This window comes from Microtus oregoni, unplaced genomic scaffold (assembly GCF_018167655.1).
Source record: "Microtus oregoni isolate MIOR12 unplaced genomic scaffold, Mior012 000041F_ref0000270, whole genome shotgun sequence".
NCBI classification, from domain to species: Eukaryota; Metazoa; Chordata; class Mammalia; order Rodentia; family Cricetidae; genus Microtus; species Microtus oregoni.
Window position 1 is genome coordinate 8696245 of NW_024543208.1, and position 25751 is coordinate 8721995.

General features: G+C 43.1%; 1 protein-coding gene across 4 annotated transcripts in view; it reads left to right on the plus strand.

The window, feature by feature from the left end:
* The window catches only part of Cdk5rap2 (CDK5 regulatory subunit associated protein 2), a 191490-nt gene that overhangs the window by 45428 nt on the left and 120311 nt on the right, over positions 1-25751 (plus strand). For all 4 annotated transcript variants that reach the window (XM_041632521.1, XM_041632522.1, XM_041632523.1 and 1 more), the window contains 5 exons: positions 7411-7573; positions 8584-8637; positions 9475-9594; positions 12903-12995; positions 19709-19927. In XM_041632521.1, the coding sequence (XP_041488455.1) occupies positions 7411-7573; positions 8584-8637; positions 9475-9594; positions 12903-12995; positions 19709-19927 (649 nt within the window). The remainder of the gene's footprint in view (positions 1-7410; positions 7574-8583; positions 8638-9474; positions 9595-12902; positions 12996-19708; positions 19928-25751) is intronic.

The following is a 25751-nucleotide window of genomic DNA, read 5'->3' on the forward strand; positions in this document are numbered from 1 at the left end:
AATAGAAGTGTTGTATCTGGACCTTGGTGCAGAAAATGAGTTATTAGCCCCATCTATCCCTTTGCGATTCATTTTTTCTTGACCATGTTTTTTTATTAATTAATTAATTTATTAAAGATTTCTGTCTCTTCCCCGCCACCGCCTCCCATTTCCCTCCCTCTCCCCCAATCAAGTCCCCCTCCCTCTTCAGCTCAAAGAGCAATCAGGGTTCCCTGCCCTGTGGGAAGTCCAAGAACCACCCACCTCCATCCAGGTCTTGACCATGTTTTCAGGAAGAGAAGGTGTTCCTTTTGCTGACTTCTCTGCTAGGTAGCATTCATGAACAGTGAAGAAGTATCACATCTAGAAATTCTATGTAAGTCATTGTTTTATTTCATGATCCTTTTCCCTTTTGATTGGCAGGAAGTCCTTAGAAGGCCTATGGGCTTGTCTTTCTTGGAGAACTAAGAAAGCTAAATTGGGGTTAAGGATCCCAAGGAATGAATTAGACTACAGTAGAATGTCTGAGTAGCCATAGGGGGAGAAAGGAGAATTCTTAGTAGTGGTGACTAGGAACAAAGGAGGAAATAAAAAGTCTTTGTAAAGGAGACCTGCCTTGCTAAAACCCAAGCTTATCTAGTTGGCTAGGTGGATAGAGTGGAGGCAGGAAGAGAAGGATCAGGATTGGATGGGGCAAACAGTGGTTTCTCGTTAATGTTTACAAATTCAGTGTGAATGTTCCAATAGAAGCCTCTCATGTTAAGTAGGCATTCTTGAACTGAGACAATCCTGACTGTATTCAGCCTTCACTTGGTGTGCACCTTCACCAATACTTACATATCTGTGTTTGAGTTTAAGTGATAAATTAGACAGAGTGAGATTTAAAAAGCAGCCAGTTGTGGTACTAGTTAGTATGACTGTGATCTATTCCATAAAAATACTTTACTGTGTTGTCCGAGGTTTTATATCCTGCCCAGTTCCCGCATTCTTTAAGTCCCACAGAAATCACACAGAGATCTACAGTAACTATAAACTGATTGGCCAATTAGCTCAGGCTTTTTATTATCTCTCATAATTTACATTATCCCATTATTCTTATTTGTGTTAGCCACCTGGCTCAGTACCTTTTTCAGCCAGGCAGTCACACCTTGCTTCCTCTGTCCCTAGTCACAATTGTGGAGGATTGGGCTTCCTACTTCCCAGAATTCTCCATTTCTCATTGACCTGCCTCTACTCAATGCCATCCCACTAAACTCAGGAACATGACAAGGCTGTCCACTCTCGCCATACCTCTTCAATATAGTGCTTGAAGTTCTAGCAATAGCAATAAGACAACATAATGGGATCAAGGGGATTCGAATTGGAAAGGAAGAAGTTAAACTTTCATTATTTGCAGATGATATGATAGTGTACATAAGTGACCCCAAAAACTCCACCAAAGAACTCCTACAGCTGATAAACACCTTTAGTAATGTGGCAGGATACAAGATCAACTCCAAAAAATCAGTCGTCCTCTTATACACAAAGGATATGGAAGCAGAGAGGGAAATCAGAGAAGCTTCACTTTTCATGATAGCCATAAACAGCATAAAATATCTTGGGGTAACTCTAACCAAGGAAGTGAAAGATCTATTTTACAAGAACTTTAAGGCATTGAAGAAAGAAATTAGAGAGGATACCAGAAAATGGAAGGACCTCCCTTGCTCTTGGATTGGGAGGATCAACATAGTAAAAATGGCAGTTCTACCAAAGGCAATTTATAGATTCAATGCAATCTCCATCAAGGTCCCATCAAAATTCTACACAGATCTTGAGAGGACAATAATCAACTTTATATGGAAAAACAAAAACCCCAGGATAGCAAAAACAATCCTATACAATAAAGGATCTTCTGGAGGCATTACCATCACTGATTTCAAACCCTATTACAGAGCTACAGTAGTGAAAACAGTGTGGAACTGGCATAAAAAACAGAGAAGTCGACCAATGGAATTGTATAGAAGACCCGGATTTTAACCCACAAACCTATGAACACCTCATTTTCGATAAAGGAGCTAAAAGTATACAATGGAAGAAAGAAAGCATCTTCAACAAATGGTGCTGGCACAACTGGATTTCAACCTGTAGAAGAATGAAAATAGATCCATATCTATCACCATGCACAATACTCAAGTCCAAATGGATTAAAGACCTCAATATCAGTTCGAACACACTGAACCTGATAGAAGAGAAAGTGGGAAGTACCCTACAACAGATGGGCACAGGAGATCGCTTCCTATGTATAACCCCAGCAGCACAGACATTAAGGGCAACATTGAATAAATGGGACCTACTAAAACTGAGAAGCTTCTGTAAAGCAAAGGACACTGTCTCTAAGACAAAAAGGCAACCTACTGACTGGGAGAAGATCTTCACCAACCCCGCAACAGACAAAGGTCTGATCTCCAAAATATATAGAGAACTCAAGAAACTAGACTTTAAAATGCTAATTAACCCAATTAAAAAATGGGGCACTGAACTGAACAGAGAATTCTCAACAGAAGAAGTTCAAATGGCCAAAAGACACCTAAGGTCATGCTCAACCTCCTTAGCGATCAGGGAAATGCAAATCAAAACAACTTTGAGATATCATCTTACACCTGTCAGAATGGCTAAAATCAAAAACACCAATGATAGCCTTTGCTGGAGAGGCTGTGGAGGAAGGGGTACCCTCATCCATTGCTGGTGGGAATGCAAACTTGTGCAACCACTTTGGAAATCAGTGTTTCGGTTTCTCAGGAAATTCGGGATCAACCTACCCCTGGACCCAGCAATACCACTCTTGGGAATATACCCAAGAGATGCCCTATAATATGACAAAAGCATTTGTTCAACTATGTTCATAGCAGTATTATTTGTAATAGCCAGCACCTGGAAACAACCTAGATGCCCTTCAATGGAAGAATGGATGAAGAAAGTGTGGAATATATACACTTTAGAGTACTATGCTGTGGTAAAAAACAATGACTTCTTGAATTTTGCATGCAAATGGATGGAAATAGAAAACACTATCCTGAGTGAGGTAACCCAGACCCAAAAAGGTGAACATGGGATGTACTCACTCATAATTAGTTTCTAGCCATAAATAAGGGTCACGGAGTCTACAATTGGTGAACCTAAAGAAGCTAAATAAGAAGGTGAACCCAAGGAAAAACATAGTTATCCTCTTGGCTATGGGAAGTAGACAAAATTTCCGTGGAGAAAATTGGGATCTTGGTGGTGGGGTGGGATGGGGGTAAGAGAAGATCGGGAGAGAAAAGTGAGAAGGGGAGGATGGGGGGAACTTGGGGAAATAGGATGATTGGGATATAGGAAGGTTGGCCAGGGGAGCACTTAAGCACAATTCGTAGTCAAGGGAGCCACCTTAGTGTTGGCAAGAGACTTGAGCCTAGAGTGGCTCCCAGGAGCCCAAGGCGATGTCCCCAGTTAGTTCCTTCGGCAGCTGAGGATAGGGAACCTGAAATGACCCTATGCTATAACAATACTGATGAATATCTTGCATAACATCATAGAACCTTCATCTGGTGATGGATGGAGATAGAGACAGAGACCCACACTGGAGCACTGGACTGAGCTCCCAAGGTCCCAATGAGGAGCGGAAGGAGGGAGAAGATGAGCAAGGAAGTCAGGACCACGAGGGGTGCACCCACCCACTGAGACAGTGGGGCTGATCTATTGGGAGCTCACCAAGGCCAGCTGGACTGTGACTGAAAAAGCATGGGATAAAACCGGACTCTCTGAATATGGCGAACAATGAGGGCTGATGAGAAGCCAAGGACAATGGCAGGGGGTTTTGTTCCTACTTCATGTTCTGGCTTTGTGGGAGCCTAGCCAGTTTGGATGCTCCCCTTCCTAGACATGGACGGAGCGGACAGGACCTTGGACTTTCCACAGGGCAGGGAACCCTGACTGCTCTTTGGACTGGAGAGGGAGGGGGAGAGGAGTGGGGGGGAGGGGGAGAAGGGTGGGAGGAGGGGGAGGGAAATGGGAGGCTGGGAGGAGGCTGAAACTTTTTTTTCTTTTCTCAGTAAAAAAAAAAGAATTAAGGGGGGAGCTTGGGGAACCTACATGATTAGATTTTCATCTATTGCAGTTCTTTGCTTGCCTTGGGGATGGATTGTCACAGGGCTCTCATGCTGATGCAGACATCCAGATAGATGATGACAACTGAGACCGCAAGTCGGGGATGGGAGGGAGGCGAACAGGTGATAGAAGGTGAAATGGACACAGTGGGCTTTAAGGGCTTTGGGAAATAGGAGGATGATGTTTCCAGTTAGGACAGGAGCTCTGGCGTCTGTGAGCATCTATGTGTGGAGGGGGGGCAAGTGGAGGGGAGGGTGAATGGAGGGAAGGGTGAGTGAAGGGGGTGGCGAGTAGAGAGGAGGGTGAGCAGAGAGGGAATGAGTAGAGGAGAGGGTGAATGGAGGGGGTAAGTGGAGGGGCAGACAAGTGGTGGTATGGATGAGGTGAGGGCCAGGGGAGGTGCTGGCAAGCAGAAGTGAGGGGTAGGGCAGGATGAGGGCTGGGGAGGTGAGCATGAGGGGATGTGGGCAAGCTGAAGTATGGGTTTCTAGATTCCTGGCATGTGCACAGGTCTGGCTAGACAGGTATAGAAACCTGGCTTGCAGGTCTACCATTTTTTCAATCTCAGCAGTGTAGGTGTCCCAGTTAAACTCCCAGAGACCAGCAGCCAGATGTCACCTTGATTTTTCCATTAGGATATAACCATTTGGTAAATCTCTAGGAACAAAATCTCACTTAGCCCATATTTAAGTCAAGGTCACAAGGTTAGCCCAACACAGCAGCAAGGGTCATTATTTATATCTGGGTGACATGGATCTGATCAACCACACAGAGGAACCTGCGGTTAGGCATGGCGAGTTGGTGAATCTTGGGGTCTGGCCTCTACTTGCATGGGTCCTGCCAGTGTCTTGCTGGATTCCCACCACTGTAGTGTTGAGGCAAGCAGTTCTGCTTTTCGTCCTGCTCGGCTCCTGCACGGCTCGATTTGCACCCAAAATAACTTCCCACAGGGCAGGGAACCCTGATTGCTCTTTGGGCTGGCGAGGGAGGGGGTCTTGATTGGGGGAGGGGGAGGGAAATGAGAGGCGGTGGCGGGGAAGAGACAGAAATCTTAAATAAACAAACAAACACATAAATAAATAAATAAAAGAGATAGGTCCAGGATAGGCACCAAAACTACAGAAATACTCTGTCTCAAAAAAAAGAATACAAAACAAAAAACATACAAACTGTATTCTTTTAAACACTGCTTGACCCATTATATCTAGCCTCTTCTTGGCTAACTCTCATATCTTGATTAACCCATATCTAATAATCTATGTAGCACCATGAGGTGATGGCTTACCAGGAAGATTCTAGTGTATGTCCATCTTGGGCTGGAGCTTCATCACGTCTGCCCTGGAGAGGAGCGGCATGGCATCTGGCTCACTTCCCTTCTTCCCAGCATTCTGTTCTGTCTACTCCACCTACCTAATTTTCTGACCTATCAGACCAAGCAGTTTTCTTTATTGATTAACCAATGAAACAACAGATTGACAAATGACCTTCCCACATCACACCATCTGTTTCAAAGGGTCATTATTTTCCCTACTTTAGTTTCTTCATTTTGGGTTTTGAGCTGTTCTGCATCTGAAGGTGATCATGTTGGGAGCCCTATAGACTGACTATAGCCAATAGATAGGTTTTCTTCTAACTAAATAGTATTTTTAAAAGCTTGGATTTGTTGCTGGCATTTAAAATATTGTATTTCACAGAAGAGTGAGTTCTCACTGTTCTTGATCCCAAAGATGTAATGCCTGTGGGTGTCTTACTAGCTCAAGATTTCTGCCCTACGTGATGGGCTGAGCCGCCAGTGTCCTTTAATTGTCTAAGTTCAGGCGCCCACTTTCTCTTTTAAACTTATATTTGGTGAGGTTTTGCTCTCCATTTGCTTATTAATTATGTCAGAGCTGAACCCCTAGAGGGCAGTATTGCGCCTCTCTTTAGGTTTCTGGGCCAGCAAGCTGATCCCATGGTGCTCTGATTCCAGTGCACTGCTAGGTGTTTCTGCTCCCTTCTCACCTCACTGTTGTCAGGGAAGCCAGGTGCTTCACGAGGGCAGCTCTGCTAAATCTCCAGGCCTCTACTGTACAAAACTAGGTTGCTTTCTAGGCTTAGGTAACAAAGAACTCTTTGGTGAGTTTTCCAACAAAGTAACAGTTGAATATTTAACAGGCAGGGCTGGTTTTGGAGACATAGTTTCCTGGACAAAATGCTTGTCATTTGAGCACAAGGACCTGAGTTCTGATTTCCAGCACTCATGAAAAGCTGGATGTAACGATATGCATCGCGCGCATTGTAAGGCAGAGAGACAAACGGATCCCTAGAGCTAGCTTGCTAGCCAGCCCAGCAAAGCCAAAATAAGGTGGAAACACAACTGTGGGAAAATTTGGACATTGTACTCTAACCTACACACACACACACACACACACACACACACACCCCTCACATGCACAAGTAGCATGCCAGCTGTCATTTGTTGATTTCAGTTGTATGTCAGAAGTGTACTTTTTTCAAGTTGCCAACACAGGCTCAGAAAAGTAGAATGACTTAGCTTGGTCACAGAGCAGCTAATCAAGCACATTGAGTTTGGTTCCAAAGAGGGAAATGTTCACATCTTCTAGAGGGCGTTATGGTTGTAGGTGGCAGCGTTTCTCTCAGACTCAGAGATGGAAGGTGCAGTTAAGGAACTCTGGTTTTATCAGGAAGGATAGAAAGGGGTTTGGGCAGAAGGTATTGATAACATATGCAAAGGCATTGAGGAACACGAAAAGCTTTGGGGTGAGCTGTCTGTGAGCTGCTGAGTACTGATCAAGGTCCGGATGAAACTCGGTTGTTATGACCTAAGAGCAGGGTGACTGGATGCCTTATCCTGAAGTCTGATTGTTATCTTGAGACGGGTGTTTTTAAGCATTGTCTGCTAGCTGTGGAGAGATATCCCCGCTTTTTAAATCCACACCCACCCAAACAGCTCTTGATTGGTTGTTTGCTTAGACTTCAGGGACAGATTTCTTTCAGAGAGGGGATTTCTTACTCAGTAGTCTGCTTCTGCTGGTGAGGGATGCTGAAGGTCTGAGAAAGTGCTTGACTTGAGCAGCCCAGGTGCAGCTCAGAGCTAAATTCCTGGACGAGGCTAGAGACACGTGGACTCATTAACATCCCATAAATTCTGGCCAAGCTCTGTGACCTGTGAGAGAATGCAGTTCTGTTTGTGCGTATTTATTGGACACATCTACTTTGAAGATGTCTGGCCCAGCTTCCTACCTCCTCCTGCTCCACTGAGCTAAGAGAGCAGCTCAGAATTAATATTTAAATTTTGTTCTCTTTTAGACTGATTGAGGAGTTGAAGCTGTCTTTGAAGAGCAAAGAAGCTTTAATTCAGTGCCTTCAAGAGGAGAAATCTCAGATGGCATCTCCTGACGAGAATGTGTCATCTGGAGAACTCCAAGGACTTTCTGCTACTCTGAGGGAAGCAAAGGAGAGAGACGCTGAGGTGAGGCGACAGGGCACAGCAGGAGGGGGAGCATATCAGACTGTTCATGGGAAGTGGGGCACTCTTCAGTCTGCACGGTTTGCACAGTAACTTCCACATGCAAGTTCTCTGTCAGCTGAGGAATCTGCAGGATCCCCCTTTGTTCGGGGCTGCCTTTGTTCATGTGTCTTTAACTTGTGCATCTGTGTTTTACCATGTGTTAATTTGCTGTCACCTTGGGGCTTCTTTTTCATCCTTAGGGCTTTCTTAGTGTGAACCTGTGGTGCATTGTTCATGTCCTGTTTTCCTTTGTTGTTAGAGGCTGGCTTGTCATCCATATTTGGTGTGAAACATCAGAGTCTGTGTGGGAAGGGGACTGGTTCTGGGCCTGGCATCATATGAGATGTTCAGTATCCTGCCCTGCTCAGGCCTCCCAGCCCTTTGACCAAGTAGAGATTGTGATCTCCTGCCTGAGTTAGGACCAGCCTTAGACCAGTCATCTCTCCAGGTTCTAAGAAGTGGGCTGTCAGACCTGGGCCCAAATCTCCTGGACTCCTCTTGCTCTTGTGGTTTCCAGGGGAAGCTGTGTTGACCTTCCATTCCCCTTGGGTGGAGGAAGTCGGCTGCATGGTCTGTCCACATCAGGGTATGTTCTGGAAGCTCCAGAAAGGTCATGATTTCTCTATAAAGCAGGGTCCTTGTCCTTGTGACAGGAGCAGATTCTTTAGCCTCATCAGTTAGTTTTCATTTGGAATGGGGTTGCCACTTCAGTTCCCAGGCTGTTTTCTAGTGGACCCTTTACCTTTTCTCCTGAAGCACCTGTTTACTCTGTGAGACTCACAGTCAAACTGTGGGCAGCTGCTGCACACTTTTCCTCCCTCAAACCACGTTGGACTACGAAGGAGGGCACACCTGTGTTAATGAGGTGTGCAGCACTGGGGGAGTGAGTTGTGAGGTGCTCACTCAGATGGCTGTGGGAAAGCCTTCGGTGGACCGCCTCTTTCTGCTCACTCATGAATACCTTTTCCTAGGCTGCACAGAGGGAATGGCAGAAGGAGAGACATCACTGGGAAGAGAAGATCCAGGTATGTTGATTCATTTTAAGACTGTTCTGAAGACTTTTTCTCCTCTTGCTTCTCATTTATTCTGAGTGCAACAGATAATTCTTTGTGACAAGAGCTACCATTGATCAGATGCCACTGAGCGCCTGTGATGCATCCAGCACAGTAGAGGTAGTTCCTCTGTCCTCGCCATGACTCTCATTCCCATGTTGTAGATGTAGTAGCTGAGGCTCAGAAAGGTGAAGTCACTTGCTCATGATCCCATATCTGGAGGGAGGAATCTGCCTGTTTGATTCAGCAGCTGGGCTCCAAGGGCCCTTAGTCACAACAGCTGCAATTTGTACAGTGCCTGCCAGCTTAGAAAGTACTTTCACATCTATTATCTCATCTGATCCTCACAGCAGCCCAGGAGGGAGGCAGCAGTGATTTTCTTAAGACGTGAACTCAGACTATAAATGCAGGGCTCAGTCCCCATCAAACCAAACTCTCTGCCAGCTTTTGTAGCATTAAGGAATGAAATTAATGATCTGTTATTTCCTCCAAATAACCTGGTGCAGTCTCGAAGACTCTGATATGACTATATTCAGATTTTAGAAGGCACTGGAGTCCTTCCCATAGGAATAGCTGTCAGCTTCTCAAACGATCAGATCCCCTTCCCTTTACCCGGCCCTGTTGCCGTGAGCAGTAACACAGTAACTGGGAGCTGATGCCACAGCTTTTGGCTCGACTAGAAAACATTAATCACAGGTTGACAGGAATAAGATAGAATAACTGCATTTGAGTGTGCTCTTAAAGATATATTTACAGTGCATTTTGGTTGGAACACATCAACTTCGTGAATCTTTTTCTAATCTAATTTAGGCACTTCAGAAGGACCTGAGAGAGAAGGAAATAGAAATTGCTACAGAGAAGAAAAATAGCTTAAAGAGGGATAAAGCCATTCAGGGCCTAACCACAGCATTAAAATCAAAGGAAAAAGAGGTATGTCTGAGGAGTGATGTGGGTTTTTTCTTTTTTCGTTTCTGTGGCTTGCCTGTCTTCTCCTGAAGTTTTAGCTTTAGATAGAAAGTTTGTAAGTGCTACGACAGTAAAGGAAGTGAATTTTTCAGTCAGTTGGGGTTGTGGCAGATTGTAGTCTTTGCTGTCAGTAACTAAATATGAATAAGACATATTTTATAAAGATTTTAGTAAGCCACATTGACAAAGGTGCAAACATGTAAGTTGATTTTAATAGTATATGAACATAATAATTTCAACATGTAATCAGTGAAGAAAGCAATGGTGAGCTGTTTAGCATTTCTTCCGTCGACGCCAAGTGTTGTGGAATATTAGTTTAAGATGTGTTACATTTGTTGATACTGTGGAGTATTTGTTTAATGATGCAAAGATGCCACATTTGTGTGATTAAATAAAATTAACCTGGGGTCCAGAGACTGAGTCAGCAACTAGCTGACAGGAAGTGGTAAGGAGGAACCATGTGAAGTTAGGGCATTAGGTAGGGGTTGAGCAGGCTGATGTCCTGTTTTGTGGGAGCCGCAAGCTAGAAGAGGTTAGCTACCTGCTACTCAGCCTCTCTGAGCAAGCAGAATTTTACCTCAGCCTTTGAATCCTGGTTCTACAGAGGGACAGAGACCTCGATAAAGTTCCCTTTAGCAGCTGGGACAGTGCTGGTGCCTGAGAGGACAGAATTCCTGCCTGGCTAAGGCCACTGGGGCTTAAACACTATTGGTACCTGTGGGGTTGCAGTTGCTGACTAGGACAGAAGTTGCTTAAGGAACTGCTTCTGAATTTAATGGAAATCAACAACCAAGGGTTTAAACTTCAGCTGTATTTCCAGAGGCTCACTTAAGTCTTACCCAGGCACGTGGCTAGTTAGTGACTGCCCTGAAGGAGATTACAGACTGACTCTTCTGAAGGATAACTGCAATTGGACATGAAGCGATTTGGGAAACAAGACTGTGGCTGGGAAGCAAAAAGCTTTGTTGCCTTTGTGATCCAAGGTGGTGGCTGAAGGCTCTTTTCTTGTCACTTGGTAGTCAATGAAGTCTTTGGATCTCCATGATTAACTAAGGTCCTCACTCACCAAAGAGACCCAGCTCTTCTCCTGTGTGATTGGCAAGTCAGAGTGATGGGTGTTGGAACTGAGAGAAGTGAAGGTGATGGGGAGGCAGAGGGGAGTATACCTGGTCCTGATTAGGGTGGATATAGGGAGGGGGTGCTGCTTAGAGGAGAAGTTCCTGAGCTGAGTGTCCTAAATGGTGAGAAGGCCAAGGAAGAGATGCAGATGGGAGGCCAGTTTGGAGAGAACAATGGCAAAGTCTGGTGTGTGACACCAGAAATGGTCTGGGGTTCCCAGGGAATGAAGTGCACCATTTAAATGAGACTGTAGATGCTGGATGTGTTGCAAAGGTCCCAGGAGTGGTGGGGACTAATCATATCAACTGTTTGGGGGGGGGTACATGGCTCAATAGCAGAAAGGGTGATCACATTTTTACCTTGGAGAAGCATCTGGCTGTATTTGAAGAATGATTTCATGAGACAGAGAATGGAATTAAATGTGAGTCGCTCAGGCAAGAACCAAGAAAATCTTATTAGAACACAGGTCATAGCAACTAAGATGGAGGAAGAGGACTGTATTCAAGAAATAAGATTAGGAATAATTAAAAAATAGAAATAATTTTGGAAAATCTGGTGGTTGGATTTAATGGTTAAGAGAGGAGCAGTCAAGGTGACTGTAGATGTCTATCTGAAGTGACCCAGGTGTGGTGACACTGCTGTGGTTCAGAGCATAGAGAGTAGAGCATGTCATTGACAGGAGCATTGGCCTCCAGGGATGTAGACATCATCCTGGTTTGGAGGCAGAGAGCAGTACAAGCCTGAAGCATGGGGACAGAGGGATAGCTTGGCCCAGTGCAATTGACTTAGGAATCACTTGTATTTATTCATGAATTAAAATTCTGAGAGTTGACCACTATATCTTGGGAAAGCATAGACTAGGAAGGAAGGAAGCAAACAAGCAAGCAAGCAAACAAACAAGCCAAGGATGAGAATATAAGGAATATTATGAGGTCAGGGATGGGACAGGCATACTCAGAGGGGACAGCAGGAATGGTTACAGAAGTAGAAAACTGGTGCTGAGAAGCTGAGGGAGTGCAGTGTCAGCTGCAGTTGCAATTTGGCCTTTGACCTTAGGAGCTATGATTCCAGCACGGGGGCCCAGCTGGAGTAGACACCATCAGTGTGTGTTGTAGAGCAGTTCCAAGGTATCGTGGTCAGAGTTCATGGCACATCCCAGAGTAGAGAAGTTGAGAAATTTTGGGAGAAACCACACAGTTATTGGATAAGCCATATGAGTAGGCAGTGATAATAGTAATGCTTGTTATTTTAGCCCCAATGTACAGTACCTCATTTAGCTCAAATAACACCATAGTGATGAGTGGTGTTCATCATGTATTAGTCTGTTTTTCTTTACTAGATGAAATATCAGAGGCAAGGTAACTTTATAAAGAGGTTCATTTCACTCATTTTTTTTCTGATGCTCATAGTTCAAGATCACACTGTCTGATGTGTTCAACCTTTGATGAAGGTCTAGTGACAGATAACAGAAAGGCAGGCAAGAGGGGAGGTCATGTTATCAGATGAAGCCTGAGATTGGGCTCCTCTAGAACCTTCCAGGAGCATGTTCCAAGTACCCAAGGACCTCTCACTATTATTCACTTCCTGAAGGCCCACCTCCTAACATTGCCACATTGTGGATCAGATTTCTGATTCATCAACACTTAGGGACATACTCTGACTTTATGTAGACCATGGCAACAGGTGAGGGATTGAGTCTCAGAGGGCAATAAGCCTTCGTCATCTCTTTTGATTTCTTTTAGTTTGACTGATCTAGCCCCTCCCTCCCCAGCAGGTGGCAGTGTGTGGCTTGGGCAGTTTTTGGGGCCACTGGCAGTGGGACCAGGAGCAATTCCCAATGAATGCTCTGAGAAACCTTACTCAGCCTAGACACGAGGGGAGGGCCTTGGTCCTGCCTCAATGACATGGTGATGTGACAGAGTTTGACTCCCCTTGGGAGGCCTTACAGTCTCAGAGGAACAGATGGGGGTGGGGGAAGGGGAAGGTGGGTGGAACAGGATGGGAGGGAGGGGGAACTGGGATCAGCATGTTTAAAAAAAAAAGAACAGAGGGTAAGCCGCCCAATTATAAAATGGCAAAACCAGAAATGTCCCTCAGAGCTTGTGTTAAGGTTGGGGGAGCTATGTATGTGGCGGACATTTTTTGTTTTCTAGGTTGAAGAACTTAACTCCGAAATCAAAGAGCTCACTGCTGCTCTCACCAAACCTGGGGAGGCTCCCTTGATAACACAGGCCACAAAATTCCAGGTAAGAGTTTTCATTAGTGTAAGTCACTCTCTCAGCTCCTCATTCCAAGAGAGGCCTTAACTTTGCAACTGAAGGGAAACTAGGAGAGTTTAATAGGGGAGCCATCAGTGATCTTTAGTGATAGAATTAGTTGAATCTAATTAAAGGTTGGTCTTCCACTGATTTTGGGAGCTTTTCTGGCCTTTCAGTGTGGTGGTGGTGGTGGTGGTAGCCACTCTGGTATTTGGGAGTGCTGACTTTACTTATAGATAACATATCTCATTTTATTTTCAAAGTTCTTGAGGAAATAGTTATTGTATCCTTGTATTTGTGAGGTTTTTGAGGCTCGCTAAGGGTATACAACCTACTCAGTGTCACACAGCTAACAGGTGGTAGAGTCAGGGTTTAAATTCAGCAGTTAGAACTAATAACAGCTCTTTGAACACATACTTTGTGCCCAACCCTGCTACATGTTGTCTGAAGATTATCCCCTTTATCTGTGTAACATTTGAAGTAAACACTGTTATGTCCTTGTTTGATTGAACTTCAGGTTTAGAAATGTGACCTTCTCGGGGTCACCACACTGGTGCGTGGCAAGGCCGGAATTTGACCGCAGGGCTCCTGGCACTCCACAGCCTAGAGTTATTTGCTTCTCCTCTCTGGCTGCCTTTCTTCTTGCTGCTTTTTGAACTTGTGGTCCAGACTTTGATGCCTTGCCTTTGATCTCTTTGTTGTGCATCAAGATTGCCTCCCACCATCTTCATGATAATCCCTCTCTTTTCCAAATTTTAGTTTCATGTTTTTAATTATTTCAGTATTTTTCTCCCATGTTTCTAGTTTGCCTATACAATGTATGTAAGCCTATTACTGATATGGAATCAGTGAGGTTTCATCATCGGGTTAAGTCCATCCTTGCTTAAACTCCTCCCACCCCACACCGGGGTGCTTCTGGTGGTCGGGTAGATGTTCTATCCGCTTTAGGGCTATTTGATTTCCAAGATTCATACATCCTGCCTTATCTGTTGCAGAACTTTGGCTCACAGAAAGAATAATTGCAGTAATTTGGTTTAAATCATGGATGCTTGCAGCATAGACAGAGCTCTGCTTTTGGGATCTCAGACTTGCTGTTTCTACTGTTTTAACAGCAGATGATGAAACTGAGCTGAGCTTACATTTTATACCATTCCCCCCTTCTTAGAAAATAACAAGTTTTAAAAACCAAATTCTTTGGAAAACCATCACTATTTTCAGTTGCTTAAAAAAAAATGGTAGGAGTTGATAGCCAAAGTCCAGTCCTTATGAGCTCTAGTTTACTTTTCCTTGTTATATTGGGGCTTAAAGGGAAAAAAAAACAACCTTGTAAACTTGACTGTTACTCAGGCATACTGCATGCATTTAGTAATTTACTGACCCTTGCTCCTGGTCAAAATGCAGTGCATGCAGGGTGAGGTCTCTCAATAGCAGCACGGGCTGGATCCTTGTCTGTAGTACACAGAGATCAGGTATTGCTGAAGCTCTGTATGTTGTGTATCAGGTTGGCAAGTCTAAAGACATCTCTTGATGCTTCACCCAAATTGGTATGCTTTTGACCTTCCGAGCGTTTGGAGGACAGGACTAGAGTGGCAGCCTGTTTGCAAAGCATGTCCTTTATCCTGGTCTGATTACCCGTGAGTAAGCACTGCATGTTTGTACCAGTGCTTCATTTGAGGTCTATGTAGCTTCAGTGTTGCACTGACTTTTTTTTTTTTTTTCGAGACAGGGTTTCTCCGTAGCATTTTGTCCTGGAACTAGCTCTCGTGTAGACCAGGCTGGCCTCAAACTCACAGAGATCTGCCTGCCTCTGCCTCCCGAGTGCTGGGATTAAAGGTGTGCACCACCACCACCTGGCTTGTTGCACTGACTTTTAAGTGTGTATCTTTCATGTAAAAGGACATATTGAGGTGTGTTGTGATTTCAACTAATTGCAGCCTCAGTTTAAAAGCCATTATGGGGGCTGGAGAGATAACTCAGAAGCTAAGAATACCTGCAGTTCTTCCAGAAGGCATGAGTTTGGTTTTCTACACCCAGAAAGGACAGCTTATAAGTACCTGTAATTCTAGCTCCAAAGAGATTTGAAACCCTCTTCTGGTCTCTGTGGATAAATGACTCCTCCAGACATATATAATATACATAATTAAAAATAAAATGCCTCTTAAAAAGAAAAAAGACAAAAGTCATAGGGTTGATTTGACATCAAACTTGACAATGAAGCAGCAGCAGGTGATATTTAAATTCTTAGAGTGGCTGCCAAGGTACAGATGCACAGACTCAACTTCAGATTACAGGTGTGACTGTGTGCAGATTACAGTGTGGGCTGGCTGGTTCTCCTCATACCCATTCAAAGTTATTTATGGATAGGAAATGGCATTTTCCTCCAGTTGTAAAAGTAGAAACACTTATTGAAGGTATACTTAAAGTAGTAGAAAGAAAGAAATAGAAATTACCTGTATTTGAAGTTTTTCATCGGGACCTTCAACTCCCCAGTATTGACAAGGAGACTTACCATTTATTAATTGTGAAAGCTTGGCCGATAGCTTAGACTTTTTCCTAACCAGCTCTTATAACTTAAATTAACCCATTTCTATTAATTTACTTTCTGCCTTGTGGCTTTATTACCTCATCTCTTTAAGTGACCATCCTGCTTCCTCTGCATCCCTGGTGTCTCTGCCTTCTTCCCAGAATCCTCTCTGCCTGGAAATCCTGCCTAGCTATTGGCCTTTCACCTTTTTATTAAATCAATCAGAGTGATATATTTTCACTGTACAAAAATTATTCCACAACAGTTATCAGCAAACTCAACTCTAAGTATGTTCACTGTTGATACCTTCACATACATGCATATATGCACATACACACACAAAAACTTTAAAAAGTTAAACAAAATTGTGTGTGTGTGTGTGTGTGTGTGCGTGCGTGCATATATGTATGTGGTTATACTTGGAGGCCAGAGGTCAACATCCTCTGTCTCTCTCCATCTTTTTATTTGAAGCAGGGTCTCTTGTTGAAATGGAGGTCATATATATAACTAGGTTGGCCAGTAAGCCCCAGGGATCCTTTGTCTCTACCTTTCTAGTTCTGGGCTTACAGCTGTGCAAAACTGCTTCTAGTTTTTATGTGGGTGCTGGGATTGAATTCTGGTTCTCGTGCCTGCAGAGCAAACACTTTACTAACAGAAACATCTCCCCAGCTTCTTTCTCTATTTTTTTTTTAAAAAAGAGATTGGGATTCCCATATGTTACTCAGTGTCTTAGTAATGGTAAGCATTGCTGTGAAGAGACACCATGACCACAATAGCTTTTATAATGGAAAATATTTAATTGGTGTTGGCCTATAGGTCAGAGGTTTCATCTGTTATTATCATGGCAGTAGCGTGGTGGCATGCAGGCAGACATGGTGCTAGAGGAGCTGAGAGCTCTACATCTGGACAGATAGGCAGCAGGAAGAGATAAAGCTATACTGGGCCTGACTTGAGCATGTGAGACCTCAAACCCGCCCCATGACACACTTTCTTCAACAAGGCCACACCTATTCCAACAGGGCCATGCCTCCTATTAATGCTACTACCAGTGAGCCTTTGGGGGTCATCGTCATTCAAACCACCATGCCCAGGCTCGTCCCAAACTCCTGGGCTCAAGTGATCCTCCTGCCTTGACCTCTTGAGTATCTGGGATTACAGATTTGTACTGGGCCATTAAATATTTCTTCTATAATCTTTTCTTTAACATTCTTGCCATGGCAGCATAGTGTGGATTTCCTCAGATTTTGTAATTTTCTTATTGAAATAATTGTCAACTCACATAATATGTTTCTGCATCCCCTTATTCAGTCTTCCAAGGTAATATCTCCTAAGCCATATAGCTAAAACTGGTCCAGGGCGTGTAAATTCTTTTATACTGAGCAAAATAATTTGACTAGTTTTACATTTGACCTTTAGCCACATGTAATTGGGCCAAATATTTGCCATTTGGGCTTCATTCAGGAAAAGGTAAAAGAGCCTGCTAGGGAAGTTTTTCAGGGGTCCGTTTAAGGAAAATTTAGCATGGAAAGCATTTCTATGAAATGAGTCGAATGTGTGCATTTGAGTTCTTTGAGGTCGGATATTTAAGGAGGTTTTGCCGTCATTGTTCATGCAATAATCCTGCAGAACTTCCACCACTTGGTAACTGTGAACAATAACTGTTTAACAGTCCACTAACTGATGCCCTTCTCTAGCTTCCTCTTTAAATTTAGTCTTCTTGTTTTTATTCTTGCCACTTTACTGGTGTTAATTAGAGTCTTCACTGGTGAGGGCATATGGTGCTGTGCCAGAGAAGAACACAGGCTGGGAATCATTTGAATTCCAGATTTAATTACGGGCAGTGTGGTGATAGACTAGTCACTTAGCAGCCCTGAGCTTCATTTACTCGTGGTCATGGTTTAACTCCTTGTTGACGATGAGCATTTTGCAGACATTGTTGGCCTTTGCTTCTTGAGTTTATTTAAACACCACCATCAACATTAATACCAATTTGCTCTCATATCCCAGTCTTCTGCTTCTTTATATTTAATTTCAAAGGAAACTAAACCAGAAGATTCCAAAAAGTTATTGTGGAACAGATGGTGTTCATTCTCATTTCAGGTTCCTATGTCCTGAATTTCAGTTAGAACATGGGGTCAGATGCCTGGGCTTTAGGGAACCTGGTAGGGGCACAGCTCCTAAGACCCTAGGTTAACTGTGGCTGGAGTGTACTTGCTGAGCAAGTGTGTTGACCACCTGAATAGCTAAGAGGTGATTAGTGTCAGGCAGAAATAGATTTCCTGAGTCTGGGGCCTTAACTTCAGTCTGAGTTGTGACTGACAACACAAGTATCATTGTTTTTGAGCCTCGCTTGGTCTAATTGGAAGGACAGACTTATTAAATAAGTTTACTTTTGACCTGTGTACAGCATTTGGGAGGCAGATGCAGGTGGATCTTTTTGAATTCGAGGTCAATCTGTTCTGCATAACTTGTTCCAGTCCAGCTAGAGTTAGTTACATGGCGATTTTTTTCCTATTGAAAATATTACATAGACTTCATAAAACCAAGTTTTTAGGAAACTAGAAAGAATGTAAAATGTATAATCTGAGTATGACTCAAGCCACGTCACCAAGTACCTAGATTTCCTTCTATGCGTAGACTTATTTTTAAGTGATTTATGCGTTGGCTGCTGTTTTCACTTCACACTGACATAGGTGTATCCATATGTTTTGATGTATGCTATATAGTTTTGGCAGTTTTGAACTGCTGCTCATTAGGTTGCTTGTTTTTTTTTAATATTTATTTATTTATTATGTATACAATATTCTGTCTGTGTGTCTGCCTGCAGGCCAGAAGAGGGCACCAGACCCCATTACAGATGGTTGTGAGCCACCATGTGGTTGCTGGGAATTGAACTCAGGACCTTTGGAAGAATAGGCAATGCTCTTAACCACTGAGCCATCTCTCCAGCCCCATTAGGTTGCTTGTTATCAATTACTTTTGTAATTCTGTAAGGAATAACTGAATATAGGCTCTCCTCTTTTGATTCTTCACAGAGTAGATCTGAGGAAGGAATCACTGGGATACATATAGGCTCACTTATACTATGCAGAGGCGCATGGTTAATCTCCATTCCCTCATATATTCCAGGCTCCTAGGTGCTTAACTGGTTTTTATTTTGTTTGTTTGTTTGTTTTCATTTTTCAAGACAGGGTCTCTTTGTGTAACAGCCCTAACTGTCCTGGAACCAGCTCTTGTAGACCAGGCTGACCTCAGACTCACAGAGATCTGCCTCCAGAATGCTAGGATTAAAGGTGTGCGCCACCACCACCCGGCTGCTTAGCTGATGCTTAAAGTGTTAATTAAGGATGAGTGTCATTTCAAAACAAGCTGAATAGCACCAGATAATCCCATTTAAACAATCTTACTTTGTAATGTAGAACTTTTCGATTCATTCTTTTTATTGTTAGTGGTTTAGAACACTTTGTTCATTTTTATATTTTATGTAAATATTTTCTCAGGTGAATTGTATATTAATGAAATAAAGACTTGTTACATTTAGCCCTTGAGCTCTGATGATATTAGAGTCTTTCAAAGTGGACTTTGCCTGCGGTGCTGACCAATGACTCCTTTTGAGCAGATAAGTCTGGGTGCAAGCCGTACTAGCAAAGGAGGCCATTGCTGGTGCTAGGATCCACCACTGCTTGTCATGTTTTCTTTGTTTTCTATTTGTTATTTATTGGCTGATTGTGATATTGGGGCCTAAACCCAGGGCTTCACATATACTAGGCAAGTGCTTTACCACTGAACTGCACTCCAAACCCCTTTTCTACTCCTTAAAAGTTACTTAATTAAATCTTTTTTTAAACCACTATGAAAGAAACATGTTTAGTTACCTTAAAGCATTAAAAAATACAGAGAAGCAGAAAAGCCAACTTATTCCCACTGCATTGAAGTCAGTTTTGTTAACAGTTTGTGTTTCTTTTCCTCCACCACCACCACCACCACCACCACCACCACCACCACCTCCACCAGCACCACGGGCTTTTCTCCTTTCCTAACAAAATCACAACCTAAGCTTTGTCCTGTATTCCTTGGGCTTTGGATACTGGATGCTGTTAGGTTTTTTGTTGTAAAACCAGGAGGTCTTATAGGTTTGTTTATGACATGTGAAAACCCTTTGCCCTCTCTCTCCTAGGGGTCTGAGGATTATGAGGCTGCCCTGGCAGAAAAGGAAGCCCTGTTGACCGAGCTGCACTCAGAAAACCTCACAAAGAGCGCTGAGAACCAGAGACTGCTTGGGAATGTTAAAGTGATCACCCAGGAGTTGAGTGACCTGAAGAAGGAGAAACTGAGACTAGAGAGGGACCTGGAGCAAGCCCACCAAGAGGGGAGCAAACGGGCTCACACCATCCTTGTGAGTGCCTCCCACCCTCCTGACATGATGGGGGTTGCATCAAGACTGGGTCCTGTGATGGTTTCTGCTCATAGGAAGGGGAGTGCTGAACAGAAAACTTAAGAAAATCTGTAAGCTCTAAGGGTTTCTCTTATCTCCTTAGTGGCAATGACCCAGCTTGACACTCTCATTCACCCTTCTCTCTCACTATTGCCATCAGGTTGACAATAGCTTGTGTCCTGCTTTTTCATCCATTACTCACTCGTGCTATGCTGTTGGGTGTGAATGTTTTTCAGAGAGATATTTTTTGTGTCTGTGTATTTAATCGTTTGTTTGCTCTTCAGTTGTCTTAACTGGACACTTATTTCAAAGCATTGGGTATTTTCACTTTGTAACCTGTGCTTCAGCAAACACTCCTACCCCTGTGTGTGAGTATTTAGCCAATGACATAGGTTTAATTCCTGAGTCAAAACCTACCAACATTTAAAGACTACTTTATAGACATCAAACTCTTCTCCAGACAAATTATACTGGCTTGGACCTGTTTTAAGACTGTGCTCTATTCAGCACTGAGTATTAGCATCTAAAAATTCTTCCTAAATTTGCTACACTATTAAATTTCAATTCTATCTAAACTTAAGTACTAAGCATGGTTTAATTGAATCCCTCCTGAAAGTCATGTATACACGCATAGCCTTGGTACATCAGGCAGGACTGAGTCTGAGCCCGAATGGTCGTGGATTCTGTGCTCTGACTCACCTTTCCAGAGTCTGGAATGGGCAGTTATCATAGATAGCTAAGGCTTGGGGGAGAGCCCACAGGTACCACTGGCTGTTAGCACAGATGCTGGGATTCACAGTTGCCATGCTTGTGTCAACACTGAGGAGTGAAATGCACATCTTTGCATGTTGTAGTGACTATTTCAGCAAACGTTCAGAGAGCAGTCATGGAGCGTTAGAGAAGAAGCCATCAGCTACATGTCTCCCATTCCTTTCTCTTGTCAACACTACTTTCAACCTCAGTGTACCTGACCTCTCCATCCAGTCACAGGTTGGTCACTGCCCTGTGATTTTGGGTCACTCACATTGCCTTGGCACCTTCCATGTTGTGTAGGACACAGAATGGCCATGGCGATTCTTACTGATAGCCTTCAAGTGAGAACTTAATTTTCTCCTAGGGTTGGGCATTTTGACTGTGTAACTAATGCCACAGTGAACATCTCTGAGCATGCAGACATTTTCTCACAAAACACCTAGGAGAAACTGTGAGAAGTGTGGGTATTAGATGACACAGTACAAATGTTTTCTGTGCCAGGTTGTCTTGAGTCCAGAAGGTGTCCCATTGTGTGCTGCCACCAGAGATATTGCAGTAGGCCAGTTTGTTGTATTCTGATAGAAGTTATGTTTTCTATATTTTGGATGCTGTTGGGAATACTTAGCATGATTTCTGAAGTCCTTGCTTTTCTGTTAATTCCAGACAAGGGAGGACACATAATGTACTGCTGTGCTGTCTTCCCTTCAGTCCTGCGGAACAGTCAGGTTGTGAGGTTCCCAGCTTGGGTCATGTACTGTTTCTGTTGGTAGGTGTATGGATATGTGTATGTACATGTATGCCATCATTGGCAGTCTCACATGTTTTTGTAGGAAGCAGGTGCCCAGAGAATATAGTGTTGTAAGACTCTGGGAAGACCAAGACAACAGCTGTTTTCCTAAGTCCTCACCTTGATTGAGCTGGCTTGGGAAACACAGCTTCCTGGCATCTCATTGTGACTGCTTTTATGCATTATTGTGTACATGTCTCTGGCATGCTGGTCTGGGCAGTTTTGTTATTTTTGCTAACGTATTTCACCCCATTGCCATCTCTTCGTAACTCTTGGTTATAGTCTAGGATTCTAACTGTGTCTCTGTCTGAAGGGTGTTTTACACTCGATCATGGGGGAACATGCTGAGGTAGTTATTTTGCTTCATGGTGCTAGGATAAAAACACAGGTGGAAACATAGCCATGCATATCTTATCAGCTTGTTGCTGTTAAGTAGGTTCTTTAATTATTCAGAATGCCTCCCACTTGACAGCTGCTGCTGGCATTGCTTTGTATTGACAGAAACAAAACCTAGGCCTCTCAGTGACTTCTATTTATGCCCTCAAAAAGAAGAGAAATTGACTCCAGTTTCAGTATCATTGAATTCCTTGTATAAGCCCTCATTACTAGGCATGGACATGCTTCCAGAGTAGAGGTAGAAACACACCGCTACAGGAACACAGAGGAAGGAAGTCGCTTGCAAATTGTAGAAGGTTCCTGAGGAAAATGAGTTGTCTGGTTTATGTGGCAGGAGAATAGGCAAGCATTCTACCAATGGAGCCTCATCCCTGACCTCATTGTATTTGCATTTTTGAGTCTGGCTTACTTTGTCTAATTCCATTTCTTTCCTTGAAAATATCACAGTTTCATTTCTCTTTAAAACTATATAGAATTCCACTGTGTTTATGTTTTAGTTACCTTTCTGTTGCTGTGATAAAATAACAAGATGAAAATCAACTTAGAGTAGAAGGGGCTTATTTTGACTTAGGGTCCCAAAGGGATAGAGTCCATTGTTACAGGAAAGGCATGACAACAGTTAGGGAAACTGTGGTGGCGGGAGCAGGAAGCTGGCTGATCACATTCCCCATCCATATACAAGAAGCAGTGAGAGAGAAAAGGAAGTAGAGCAAGGCTATACAACCTCAGGACCCATGGTGTTCCTCTAGCAAGGCTCTGCCTCTTAAAGGTTCTGTAACTTCCCCCAAAGTACCACCAAATAGTGCCTCTAGCTGGGGACCAAGTGATAAAATACGTGGGGCATGTCTCAAACACCCACAGAATATATGCCAGGTTTTCTTTATCAATTTATTTGATGGTCATTCAGGCTAGTTCTATTTCTTGGGGGTTGTGAATCATACATAAACATGGATATGCAGGGATTTTTGTGGTATGTTGACTTTGAATCCTTTGGGGTGTACTTGAGAGGAGTATATCTGGGTCATATGGTTTTTCTTATTTTGAGAACCCCTTTGTTGAGTAGATGATTGAGTTTTGGCACTTAATTTTTGCAGATCTTAGTGCCCTATATGTTATTCTAGGCTGGTCTTGTACAGTCAAGCCTTACCATGAGGACACTCAAATCCAGTTACATCTCTCCTGCACATGCTCAAGTTTTCCTGTGCTCCACAAGCAGGAAAAGGGTATTGGAAAGGAAAATGTTCTTAAGTCCAGGCCTATTTCTCTGTCTGCATTTAGTTCAGTCTTCAAATTATCTTTTATAATGGAAACTGTTATCAGGAGTGATGACAACAAGCAGGCATCATCCCTAGCTGTATATGGTACCTGCAGCTTTTACAGCAGCTGACCTCATCATATGTGGCCAAAACACATGTTTGGGCCAAGAGAATGGTGATGCTCATTTACAGATTATCTGAGCCTCATAATTTAGGTGACATGGATCTGGTCTCTAATTTCAAAACTTTGCCTAAGATACTATGTTATATGCTGACAAACTAGGAACATGACACAGTTCACAGAAAGGAAGGTTTTTATATTCTCTACTTTCTATAGATCAGAATAATGTGTTCTCAAGGAAATCAGCCTGCAGCGTTCTGGTTATCTGAACTTAAAAAAGTAATTTGTTCTTTTGTGTTTTTCAAACACGTGGTACTTTATAGAAAGTTATACAATTAAATGAGTTTAGGTATATAGGCTCTTAGGTATAAAGGCATTAGGCTCTTAAAGGAAAAGATGGCAATGATTTTTAAACCATAGTGAATATGGTAAGCATATTGTGGTGTCCTTTGTAGGGCTGAAGAGGAGGACTTAAGGTTTGCCTGGCAGTTCCTAGCAGCATGAGCAATAAGGGAATTCAGGTACAAGGTCTCCAGTGATTGGAAGATGAACATTTTAAGAAAAAAGACTAGCTTTAGCTGGCACTGGGGCCCAAGGGAAGGATTGTATCAGGTGGTGTTCTGTAGAAAGAACAGTTACAGGTCTTGAGCAATAGTCCATTCAATCACAGCAGTTCTGTTCAGACAAGATCGATGTCGTTCTAGCCAGTGAGCTTGTAAGTGTTGAGGTTTTCAGTTCTTGGGACAGGGTCTAGCTGTTTCTCATTGTTCTGTTCTCTTGGACAAGAACTTGAAAATCAGTTGGAAATCCTGCAGCCTTGTTTTTAGAAGAGCCCCAACTTAAAGTCCACACAGACTTAGTTTGTGTGACATTCTCTGAATTCTGATAGAATGCCAACTAGCGCTCTCTCAGATATGATCAAACCATCCTTTGCCATACCAGGAGCATTCATTTCCTGGCTCATTGTGTATGGGGAGACAATGCCTTTGCCGTGAGCAGTTTGGATCAGAGACCAGTGGACTCGCTGTGCCTGACTGTGCTAGCACATGAGGACTTGGCCCGTGAGGGTCAGCTGTCATGTTGGTTTAAATTGCCTTGATTACAGATCATGTGCCAGTTGACTTAGCACACGCTATAATTTATAGTTTTGTTTATTCCTTACACATTTATTGAGTGCTTGCAATGTGCAGGCACTGTTGTTAGGCTTTAGTAAATACCAGCTTTAATTTTACTGTGGGGATCTTACAATGTGAGAGGCTAAAATTGAGGGTGGCAGACAGTTCCTCTGTATCCTGTTAGATGCCACATTGCCACCAGAGGGAACCATATCCCTTGAAGCAAATTCAGAATACAGTTATAAGGGACCAGGAGCAAATACTCCCGGTTCAGCATCCTGACTGGAACAGTTAAAGAGACCTCTATAGGCCTTGTGACTTGGGCCTTCATGTTCTTTTCTCTCTGACTTAGAGGCCTTCTTTGGCACAGAGACTTAAGACTCTGTGTGTGTGAGAGAGAGACAGAGAAAGAGAGAGAGAGAGAGAGAGAGAGAGAGAGAGAGAGAGACAACAGGAGAGGACAAGAGCAAGTCAGTTTTTTTGTTGGACTGTAGTTGAGCTGTAATCCCTAGACTGTCACACAGTGCTTACATTTGTCAGGGGACCTGTCATCTGCTGCCCTGACAAGTGAGGACTTCGGTACCTGGGCACCTAGCTCTGTGGGATGCATTTGCTGGCTACAGGCCAAAACTCTAATTCAAGTTGTTACCATCAGCAAACTGGCCCAATCCTGTGTGCTCTGTGAGGAATAGATTTAATTTTGAGGTAGTTTAGCCTGAACCTTTCTAAGTCTCATGGTACTCATTGATGGATCGCCCCAAATGAAATTGGGATGACATTTCGTACATTTTGTAAGTCTCAGTCAGTACATGGACACTAGACAATTATGATATAGATATGAATAATTTGCATTGGTATGGATTTTAAGGTCAATTTTGTTATATGTATATGTATTTCTGATATTGACTAAGGTATTGTGATTTTGTAGTTCATTTAAAAATATAATGTATAATTAGGAAATATAGATTGTTAATGGATAATCATCAATAATAGTCAAGCTTGTAGTCATGTTAGTTAGATTTTCTAGATAAACAGAGATATATATCAGTTAAATAGGCATTCTTCACATCTTTCAAAGACTACAGAATATGGCATTTTAAATGTTTTAATGACTTAGGGCTTTTCATGACAATGAGACACGTCTGCTCCTGGCAGCACCAATTTACTTCAAGAAGAAGATGGGCATCGAAGAGGCACCTTATGGAGTTTGATAGCCATTTGGGCAAGAAACTGCTCTTGCCTGGACTGTTGCATAAACTGGACACAGAGAACCTGCAGAAAGAGGACTGCTGAACTTGCCTAAAGGGGAGATGGTTTTTCGGGGTTCCTGATTCGTGAAAGAGTCTGCGAGACATTC